An 11,701-nucleotide genomic window follows, 5' to 3' on the forward strand; every position below is an offset into this window, starting at 1 on the left:
TTCTACACATTTATATTTTCAGAGTGAATTTAATTTTAATTGAGTCAGACCCAATAAGAAAAAAAATAAATTTATCAAACTGTGGGAATATTATGCAAGACCCAGTGCTTTTTTTTTTTTAGGCAATCGTAAATGTTGGCAATTTGAAGATTGAAAACAATGATCCAATATTAAATTTAATTTTGCTCTGCAGCCGCTCTGTCAAACATTTGACAGCACATCAGTGCCAAAAGAGATGGACAAATATTTAAAAAGTACATTTTCACCAAAACACTCTGGAATTTTCTGGAAAATAACTTGGAAGTTTCTGATTTGAAGTCAAATATTTGCTAGAAAATAACAGAAATTTTGAGATTAGTCTCAGTTTAAGAAAATGTAAAATTTTGAGTTTCAAAAGTCAGATTTTTACTTGAAATGCAGAATTTTTCAAGGTTTTTCCTCAAATTTCTAGGATGGAGCTAAAATTTTCTTGTTTTAATCATCTCCTGGAAAATTTCTAAGATTAATCTCAAAATTTGGAATTTCTTAGAGCAAATTTTTAACATTTGAAACTCAAATGTCAGTTTTTTCTAAAAAAAAAATAAAATAAAAAAAAATTTTAAAAAAAAGTTATTTTGGGGGAGATTTAATTCGTTTTTCCATCTATAATGACCCTAATATGTCGTCGTGAAAACCGGAAGGACTTCAAAAATAGCCACAATTTGTAGCAAAATTAGTTTTAGCATACAATCCTTTACATATTTACTCCAAAACAAGAACACATCTCAATTTTATTTGCAGCTTAGTATACAAAAACATCTTAACTTGAAGGGCACCTGAAAAAAGTCTTTATTACAAACATATCAAAACAAAAAGGGAAGCGGCAGTGCTCAGGGCTCGTTGCCGTTGACGCTCTTATGTTGCTCCATACGGCTCCGTCGCAGCATCTCGATGTGTTTGGCCCGCAGCCAGCTGTCTCTGGTCAGTGACGTCTGACCCAAACTCAGCGACAGCAGCCTGCAAAACAGAACCGGTTTCCATTGGCCGTAAAACTGAAATTACTAATAAAATCGCTTGTAAGAAAAATAAAACACGTTTTTAAGATAGGATGAGGCGGTTTTTCAGCCGTGTCAAACACTTTCCCGCCTCATACGAGTCACGTGATCAACAGCAGGCTGTTACAACTAGCGAAAACGGCGAAGAAGACTGAGACAGGAAGTCGTAGGAGGGTTGTTTTTGTTTTAGGACAATGAGCAACTGACTCCGGAGTTAAATATGTCTGTCATTCCAACGTGTTGAATGCATCGCGCTTATGTAAAATGGCCGACAACAATTTATCTAAAACGCCGACAACGTGACGTCATGCTCTGAAAACGCAGCCAACTGTCATGACGGACGTTAAAACATTTGCTTTCCTAGCTTGTCAGAGTTGGTCGCTTGTATCTTGAGTTTGTCGCTCCAACGCCTGAATAACAAGCCAACGTTTCCTCTGATAGCCGAATTACGGATACATCTCATGAAAGTGTTTACATCCATCACCGCCATATTTTTAATGAGTTATCGCGTGAACTAGCTTATTCGCGTGAGATTTTATTTTAATTATTTAATGGAAACACCTCAAAAATTGTCACCCCCCTCCCGACATTAGCAGAAGATGGACAGAAATGTGGGCAGATCTGTAATAGACACGCGGCTAATGAGGCATTAGAAACCCGACCGGTCCGGTTCGGACGGCTCACCTGGCAACAACCAGCATCCTGTGGAGGTCGTCGGCAGATATGCTCTGGGGGTCGTCCTTCCTCATGTCGACGAAGTCATCTTCAACCGCCTGGGGAGACAAAACAGAAACAACATGGCTGACCGGTTCAAGTCTGACTTTAGGTCTGTGGTCTCCAAACAAAGTCGAAAATTCAAACTAAAAAGTTAAAACTTTTTGATCCATTTCAGAAATTCTCTGGAAGATACTTGGAAATTCATGAATTTCAAAAGTCGAAAATTAAAATTTCTTTAGTGGAAGAAAATTCAAAATTTTCGACTTGAAAAATCTCAGTTTGAAAGTACTTGATAATTTGTTAAGTACTTTCAGAATGTCAAGTTTAGAGTACTTGACATTTTAAGCCTCATATTATCAACTTTACATTTTTGTCAAAGTATTTTGACAACTTAAAATTGCCAAGTCAACATTTTGTCTTAAAAGTGTCGAGTTGAAAGACCTTTGTCACTTCGTCTGAGATGCTGTAGTCGAGCAGGCGAGCGACGCTCAGGAAGACTCTGAACTTGTTGAGCTGCGATGAGGCCTGCGGATGGACGTGGATGCTGCTGAGGTAATCCTCCATGTGGGGCGGCGCCACCTGGGGCTGCAGGTGTATGTGGCAGTCGGACTGCCCAGGCAAAGAGCAGGAAATAATTACACCCCGTCAGTAACACAGATAGAAAACATTTTAAAAAAGAAGGTAACAATCAGAGGAGGTGGATTCAGGTTTCATCTTTCTACCACCTGCAGCCATAAAGACGTTTTATGGTGTTTGTATCACGTAATTTTATTACTTTAGTCTCGTATTCTTCCCAAAATATGATTTTATTCTCATTTTATTACGACTTTATTCTCCTAATATTACTTTATTCTCAAAATATAATTTTATTCTTGTAATATTACGACTTTATTCTCCTGATATGACTATCTTAAAAATATTATTTCTATTCTCATGTGTATTTTAATTTTATTTTTGTCATCCCTAACACTCCTGGGATCTTTGCTGTGCTTTATTTTCTCATGAACTCCCCAGTTCTGCCATCAACAGCCCATGCTGACCTCTGACCCCTGCTAGTCAGGGGTTGTGTACACGGAGCAGCCCGGCTGACAGCTGCCGCCATGGCAACGCTCTGGAGCTGCGGTCAGGAATAGTACTCGCCACATTCCTCGGCTGAAGCATCGTCGCCATGACGACAGCAGGAAACCCAACCCATGCTGAGGGGACGGAGGGGGGGTTCTTAAAGGCGCAGGGCGGGTTTGGGCCTGTTGTCCTCACCGGCAGCAGCGAGCGTCCCTCCGACGCGATCAGCACGTTAATATTGCAGGGGAATTCCATCTGGTGGAAGTTAAAGTCATAATCCACCTTCTGCCAAGTGATCAGGTTCCCCAGTGCCGTCACATTACGCACACCTGCAGCACAAACACACAGTCAGGGGCGTCCAGGGCGGCTCGCCGTCGCCCTCTAGTGGCGCCTCACCGGTGGTGTCCAGCTGCCCCGGCTCCAGCTGGGTCTCGTCCAGGAACAGGGAGGTGCTGCTGGCCAGCTGCAGCGCGCCGCTCACCAGCCGGTTCGCCACATAGTCCTTCCTGGGAACGAGCCGCATCTGGTTCATGTTCTGGAGGCTCATCGCCAGGTAGAACGACTGGAGAAACAGCAGAAAATAACGGGAAAATCAATGAAAAATAACAGGATAAACCAGAAAAACAGCAAAAAATAACAGGAAAATCAATGAAAAATAACAGAAAAATCAGATAAACAACGAAAAATAACAGGAAAATCAATGAAAAACAGGATCCCTAGTTTACAGGAACAAAACATTTGGAAGGTTTAGTGGAAGGAAAAAATAAAAACATTTGAAAGGCTTAGAGGAAGAATAAATGTGGAATATTCAGAGGACTGAAAAAAATTTAAAGGTTTAGTGGAAGGAAAAACATTAGAAGGTTCAGGGGATTGAAAAAAGTTTTTAAGGTTTACTGGAATAAAAATGTTTGGAAAATTTAGTGGAAGAAAAAACAGCGACAAAAAAAAAGTTTCTCAAGCAGAAGCGAGAGGTTTGTGAAGTTCCTGAATGATACCTTGAGGGTTAGCATTAGTTTTTAGAAAACAACGTTCTTATTTCCTGTGTTCCTGAACTCACCGACGGGACGAGCTGCTGGATGATCTGGTAGAGGCGCTGGGTGTAGGCGGCGGTGGCGGGGCAGCCGCTCAGGTTCAGGGTGAACTTTCCCAGCGGCAGAACATCGCGCCTGGAGTACCTGCGACAGCACAGAGACGCTAGCTTAGCTTCGGCCGCGGCCGGTTTCGGTTCTGACCCGAACCGGACCTACACGCTGGAGAGGAGGTGCAGCAGCAGGAACTCGGCAGCCAGAGCGTCGCCCAGCAGGACGTGGGTGAAGTACGACAGCAGCTCGGCCCGGACGGCGGCCATCTCCCCGAGAGCCGACGACAAAACTGCAGAGAGAGAGGGCAAAGGGCGTTTCCATGGCGACGAAAAGGCCCAGCTTCAAAGCTTTACAGCAAAAAAAAAACACAACTTGATCTCCATGGAAACGAGGAAAAAACAAACTTTAAACAAAGAGGAGCGAAAATAAAAAATATTGGGATAAATCTGGGATATCTGAACACAAAGTAACATTAATAAATACAGGACAGGAAGACGATTGGAAAGTTTAGTGGAAGGAAAAAAATACAATAAAAGTGTTTGTTTTGAAGGTGCAGTGGAAGAAAAACAATTGGAAGGTTTAGTGGAAGAAACAATTTAGATTTTTTTAGAGGACATAAAGTTTGGAAGGTTTAGAGAAGGAAAACAACTGGAAGGTTTAGCGGAAGGAAAAAAAAAAATATTATTTATAGAATGGAAGGAAGTTTGGAAAGTCCAGAAATTCACTGATTCTCAAAGGACAATAATTTTTGGCCTAGTCCAAACAACGCTCTGAGCTGGCCCTGATTGCTTACAGGCACTGTTGTCCTGCAGGGCGGCGTTGGGGAGCAGCGGGTTGTTGTGAACCAGCCGCTCGGCGTGGAGCAGGTGGAGGCGCGGGACGAGGGAGGCCGGCGGGCTGTGGACCCGCTGCTCCGCCGCCGACTCCAGGCCGGCCGGCGGGTCCAGAAACGAATCCCTGCAGAACAGAACCGGAGCGGGTCAGAACCGGAGCAGGTCAGGGCCAGTAGAGACAGAAACAAGGGAGGAAATTACTGCCAAAAAACTCAAGAATTTTCTAGAGAAAAAAATTGAAATTTTAACAAGTTAAAAATTTGTGACAAAAAAACCAACAAAAAAACTCCAAAATGGTGGATTACATGGAAATGTTCAGAGTTTTTTGTCATGAATGTACTCCTCTTGTTGTCTCGTCTGTACAGCGGCTGTCGTAGAACCGGACCGGACGCAGGAAGCAGGAAAACGTGACTCACTTCTCATCGGCCAGAGCGCTGAGCGCGGGGCTGACCGACAGGATGCCGAACACCTGCAGCGTGTCGTTCAGTTTGAAGCGGTCCCAGTCCTCGTACACCTGGGCAGGACACACCCGTCAGAACCTGCTGCTGGAAAAGCCGCGGCCGGCGATCGGAGCCCACCTTCACCAAGCAGGACGGGCCTTTCTCGCCCGGCAGCGGGAAGTTCAGGTCCAGGTGGGAGGCGGGCGCCGCCTGGCCGGAAGGAGCCTCCGTCTCCTGACGCTTACAGTCGCCGTTACCGTGTGGGTCGGCGGCGCTTGGGGAAGCTGTGGCAGAAACAGAGGAAATACAATACAGACCGAGGCGAGGCTGCTGCCCCCTCTGGTGGAGACGTGTAATAACACTTCAAAACAAAATTATTTCAGCATTTTAGAGCAGATTTATTCTCTAGAGATTAAAAAATAAATAAATATGGGAGACGATCAGGGCCACTGAAAAAAAATTCAGACTTTAATTTTCTGAGAAAAAAAGTCAGATTTCTGAGTTTAATTAAGTCATTTTTATGTCGTTTTACAACAGAAAAAAGAAAACTCAACTTTTTTACTAATCTCAGAATTTTGTTAATTTTCTTTAAAAAAAAACATGTAATTTTTTTCTTTAAAAAAATTCTTTAATAAAAAGAGGTATATATATATATATATATATATATATATATATATATATATATATATATATATATACACACACACAGGTGCTGGTCATAAAATTAGAATATTGTGATAAAGTTCATTATTTTCCATAATGTCATGATAAAAATTAAATTGTCATATATTTTAGATTCATTGCACACCAACTGAAATATTTCAGGTCTTTTATTGTTTTAATTTTGATGATTTTGGCAAACAGCTCATGAAAACCCAAAATCCCTGTCTCAAAAAATTAGAATATTATGAAAAGGTTCTCTGAACGAGCAATAAAAATAATCATCTGAATCAACAAAGTAACTCTAAACACCTGAAAAAGATTCCTGAGGCCTTTAAAAACTCCCAGCCTGGTTCATTACTCAAAACCGCAATCATGGGTCAGACTGCTGACCTGACTGCTGTCCAGAAGGCCATCACTGACATCCTCAAGCAAGAGGGTGAGAAACAGAAAGAAATTTCTGAACGAATCTATATATCTATATATATATATATAGATCTATATATATATAGATCTATATATATATATATATATATCTCTCTCTCTCTCTCTTCCATTGGCCAGCTAATTATTCCGGCAGGGTATCTGATATCGGACAAAGCCTCAATGGACGATGTGCTCAGCGAATGTCTCAGGCAATGGGGAACAGAGGACGAGGTGCTAGAGGTACCATCATGGGAGGACAAGCCCCTACATGGGATGTACCACCGACAAATAACTGAAGTGGCTGATATCAGGAAATCCTACCAATGGCTGGAGAAAGCTGGACTCAAGGACAGCACGGAGGCCCTCATCCTGGCCGCCCAGGAACAGGCCCTAAACACCAGAGCAATAGAAGCTCAGATCTACCACACCAGACAAGACCCAAGGTGTAGGTTGTGCAAGGAGGCCTCTGAGACAGTCCAGCACATAACAGCAGGGTGCAAGATGCTGGCAGGGAAAGCATACATGGAACGACATAACCAAGTGGCGGGCATAGTGTACAGGAACATCTGTGCAGAATATGGACTGGAAGCCCCGAGATCAAAGTGGGGAACACCCCCAAAGGTGGTGGAGAATGACCGAGCTAAGATCCTGTGGGACTTCCAGATCCAGACAGACAAGATGGTAATGGTGAACCAACCGGACATTGTGGTGGTGGATAAAGAACAGAGGAAAGCCGTTGTGGTGGATGTAGCAATACCAAGTGACCACAATATCAGGAAGAAGGAGAAACTGGAGAAATACCAGGGCCTCAGAGAGGAACTGGAGAAGGCCTGGAAGGTGAAGACCACAGTGGTGCCTGTGGTCATCGGGGCCCTCGGGGCAGTCACCCCCAAACTGGAGCAGTGGCTCAAACAGATCCCAGGAACAACATCAGACATCTCAGTCCAGAAATGTGCAGTTCTAGGCACAGCCAAGATACTGCGCAGAACCCTCAAGCTCCCAGGCCTCTGGTAGAGGACCCGAGCTCAGAGGATGAAAGAGACCACCCGCGGAGGGTGAGAAGGGAATTTTTTATATATATATAACTCTCTGAAATAATAAACATTTCAAATTTTTTCTAGAAAATTTCTAAAAAATTATCTCAAAATTTCTCAGATTAATTTCAAACATTTTCTAGCAAATCTTAAAACTTTTCAAAATCAGAAATTTATTTTTTTCTGGAAAAATTCTGAGATTTATGTCAAACTTTCTGAGGTAAATTTCTACTTTTTTTTCTAGAAAAATTCAGTTTTCAGAATGTATTTCAGCTACAATGGCCTTAATACGCCGTCAGACATCCCTGCTGCTACTTAATATATAAATTTATTAAGTATGTATGTTTAATTTATATTTTTATTCAATACATGTTTATAGTTTCATTAGAAATATATATAAAGAAACTTAAAGCAGAAAAGGAGCCAATAGCTCATTTAAAACGAATGAACAACATCGTTAGGAGTGTCGACAATTATTCCTTAATGTGGAATTTTGTTGTTAAAAAATAAATTAAAGGTTGGATTTGTCCAAATTTTGCAATTTACGTTTATATTCTTGCAGTTAAGTGTGAATGTATCTTAAGGATTTTCTAAACAGGTTGTGAATCGTTAACCATGGATCTCTGACGGCACCTGTATGCGTTTCCTTCTGCTTCTGTGGCTGAACCTCCATTTCCTCGTCCTCCTCGTAGCTGCGCTTCTGTCTGCTGGGAACGTACGACGTGGAGGGAACCACCCTGCCCTGGTTACTCGTCGTCTCCGCGTAGCCGTGCAGCAGCATTAAGGAATAACTTCAGAGGCACGGGATTTAAAACGCTGAAACTAAGAGAAAGATTTGTACGCTTTTTCCACAGTAAAATTCAAAACACTTTGGATAAATATAAATATATAATTTATTTTATGCCCGCTTAAAGATTGTTAGTCAATTGATAAAATCAATAAGATCAATCTACTTTAGATTAACTCATTAATTAATAACTTAAATCTTTATTTTAGATTGCAGTTTATTACAAAACTATGCAGCTTGAATATCAAGCACTTTCCAGACCTTGAAAACACCAAACTGATGTTAAAGTGAGCTGTACAGAAAAAGGTTAATTTGTCCCGTTTGTCGTCAGGATATGTCCTTGGCCCACTGATTCTCTCCAGGGATGGGAACGCAGTAGAACGTCTGTCTCTCTGCAGTCACTGTGCTTCTGGAGTTCACGTCCACCTGCAGAGAAAAGCAGCTGCAACGAGGCGTTCAGGAACCGACTCGGAGCCTGAAGAGACGAGGCCTTACCCCAGACTCTGTCACGTCTTTGTATTTGCCGCACCGCAGCGTCTGGGGAGCGTCAGGCGGTAAAATGAGAGGAGAGCAGCCAAAACATGATAAAATGCAAATGAAGCTGCAGGCTATGTAAATGTCTGCAGGGGAGGGAACAAGGAAGCGCTCACTCTGGCCTTGGTGGCCGGGTCGACGGTCTCGTAGACTCCCATGAAGAACTCCGGGTCGAACATGTCCTGGACCAAGCAGCGGAACCTCACCAGGCTGTCGGGCTTCAGGTAGTGCAGAGGGACGTCGTTCAGAGACGGGACCTGAATCCAGAGACAGGTGAGAAAACGGCCGGAGACTCGCACGCTTCCCAGCCGATCCAAACTCAGAAATTCATCATGATAGTTTGTGGTACAATGGACACGCTGCAAGTTATCGACTGAGGGCAGAAAGACGATTCCGTTACCTGCTGCGGTAGAAAAATCCTGTTGATAAAATTAAACCTGGAGAAGCAGGTATTAATTTAGCACAGCACACCGCAGCAAAAGGAGAAAAAACTCAGAAACCATTGAAGAGCAACTCCAAACTGCTCGTTTTCTTACTTTTTTCTCGCTCTCTGTGTCGGCTACGCTACACACAGACACGTTGCCATAGCAACTGACTGGCAACAGCTTCATATATATGTATCAGGAAAAAAAATCAAACATTTTCCACATGGTCAACAGAACATTCAGTCGGCTGCAGTTTTATGTTTTCAGGCTTGATGTTTACTTTGCGATTATTAATAAGTGATGCCTGAACACAGCGGCGGCTGATTAGCCAATTAAACACGAGCGCTACTAATGATCTGTCAGAGAGTTGGCGCTATTTACTTACTTTTGTTTAACTTCATTTAAATTCCCTTTGGATTCAGTAAAGTAGTTTTGAATATTTGAACTAAACCGAAACACAATGAATTCTGCAGCGCAATTTGTGCCAAGTTAAACGCAGTAACTGCATTTAATTATGTTTTCAAATTTAGAGATATTTATTGATGCTCTTGTTGAACAAAGTGGAGAAAACAGTAAAAAATTTTAATTTCCGATAATACTGTCCCTTTTGTTTTTTTTATTTGACATCATTAATTGAAATTGATCGAGACAACAATAAATCAACATTTCTAGTCATGATAATTTCTTTGCCCAGCCTGATGCTTTCATGATCTTAATGAAGCAGGATTACCAGAGTCTGGGCTTCTTTCTCCTTCAGCTGCTCTTTGAAAAACTCCACCGCCTTCGCCTCCCATCCTGAACTCTGACTGCTCTGGGAAGCAGCTGCAAAACCAAAACACACAAATTTATCTAAAAAAAACCATCCAGCTGCCATTTCTGTAATAAATGAGCCTCTCAGTAAATTAGAATATCATCAAAAAGTTAATATATAAAACTGAGGATATTAGATTATTAGATTAGATTAAGGCTGCAGCTAATGGTTATTTTAGAAAACAATCATTGATTATTCTGAATATCGATTAATCTGATAAAAATAATATTGGCACATTCTGCATATTTTTCATTCAAACACTTAAATGAAAAATGTCTTAAAGTCGCATATAAATAATTCAGTTCCGTTTTTAAATACGAAAATAAACATTTTATTGCCTAAAATACAATACCACAGCATTCATTTAGTAAATCTGAACCGCGTGAAGCTAAAAGTGGCACTTGAGAAGTTTGGGTCAAAACATTTTCACAGACAAAGGTTTTTATATTAAATGCAAATGTATGTTTTTCTGTGCAGTTTTGGCTTAAGAACTCCTCTGAATAGGTCTGTTTACTCAGCTAACAATCAATTATTGAAATAATTGGAAACTAATTTAGTAATCTATTAATCACAATTAGTCGTTTCAGTCCCACATAAGTTCAGAAAAAACTGATTTAAAACATAAATGTTGTGAAGATCGCTAACAGTAACAGACAGAAGGTCACTGCTAAAGTGACGTATCCAAGGATTTTAAATGGAAAGTTTAGTGAAAGGTAAAAGTAGTAAAAGTAAAGTAAAGTAAAAGTAGAGCAACAGGAATGACTGCAGCTAAAATTATATTGTGTACATATTACATCTGATACATATGCATCTGATCGTCCCAGCAGAATTTGTAATATTCTACATATTTACAGAAAAGATGCATTTTTTTTTTGTACAAGTTTGGTTTAATTACTGCTCTGACTGTTCTTTTTTCAGCAAATTTCTTATATTTGAGACTCAAGTTAATGATTGATTCCTAAATGAGCTGATTTAAATAATTGATTATAGTCGTTTGGATCTATACATGTTGTTCAGTAAATTGACAATTAATGCCCATCTTCCAGTAGGCATTGATTTCTCTATTAAATGCCTTTTTAAAATTGCTGTATGCGATATTCTAATTCACAAAGTAGTGTGTTGTGAGTTTATATTTTAAAAAATTCATTAATAAAAGTAAATGCTTGAAATAGTTCATATTTGTGAACTAACTCAACTTCTGGATGGCATTCCAACTTAATTTGAATTTATCAACAACGACGCAAGCATTTAAACGGGTTCGGCGGCATTTCCTGTAGTCCAGAAGGAGGAGTGGTTCTGGCAGAAACTCGCAGTGAGTCGGTGTTTAAATTAAAGAGACTTAATGGAGAGATAAAAGCGCAGCAACATGTGATGTGCTCTGTTGGCATGGTGTGGACCGGGCTAGCCGCGGCTAGCTAGCAGCTTCCACGCGCTTCACAGAGAGAGAAGTTCCGCCCGGAGAGTCTTACCGAACATCCCCTCCACCACACCCAGAGGGTCGTTAATCCAGTCATGAGTGGAAGGCATGGCTCTGCTGTCACGGGAGGCAGGAGTGATAAAAATACACGCGAGGAAAACCTGTGTGAATCCTCAACTTTGTTGACTTTCCCCGTCACACAGGATTCTGGCAGAAACGAGGGCGGGAAATTTGCGTCACTTTCTAGTTGGTTTGATTTGAGTACCCGGAGGGACCGTAGGGCGGGGCTTGTCACAGCCGCCACGTCCCGTGTTAATTACCGTGCGTAACATGCGTAGAAATGATCCGTCAGCGCGTACGCCATATTGAGAGTGGCAAACATTTTGGAACAAAAAACATTACAAAGAAATATCTTCAACACAAAACAATAAGAAATATC

General features: G+C 41.3%; 1 protein-coding gene across 1 annotated transcript; it reads right to left on the minus strand.

Annotated features, from left to right (window-relative positions):
* Positions 1-740: 740 nt before the first annotated feature.
* On the minus strand, positions 741-11,481 carry mcmbp (minichromosome maintenance complex binding protein). Its single transcript, XM_014992299.2, has 16 exons — positions 11,315-11,481; positions 9,765-9,856; positions 8,726-8,866; positions 8,571-8,612; positions 8,412-8,501; positions 7,922-8,057; positions 5,307-5,452; positions 5,145-5,242; positions 4,689-4,852; positions 4,061-4,184; positions 3,871-3,988; positions 3,210-3,375; positions 3,009-3,142; positions 2,193-2,360; positions 1,719-1,807; positions 741-996 (listed from the first exon to the last, which is right to left on the minus strand). Exons 1-16 carry the CDS (start codon positions 11,370-11,372, stop codon positions 870-872), a joined length of 1,893 nt encoding a protein of 630 aa, XP_014847785.2. The 5' UTR covers positions 11,373-11,481; the 3' UTR covers positions 741-869.
* Positions 11,482-11,701: the final 220 nt, after the last annotated feature.

This window comes from Poecilia mexicana, unplaced genomic scaffold (genome assembly GCF_051168715.1).
Source record: "Poecilia mexicana isolate PSO_F unplaced genomic scaffold, ASM5116871v1 scaffold_15, whole genome shotgun sequence".
NCBI lineage: Eukaryota > Metazoa > Chordata > Actinopteri > Cyprinodontiformes > Poeciliidae > Poecilia > Poecilia mexicana.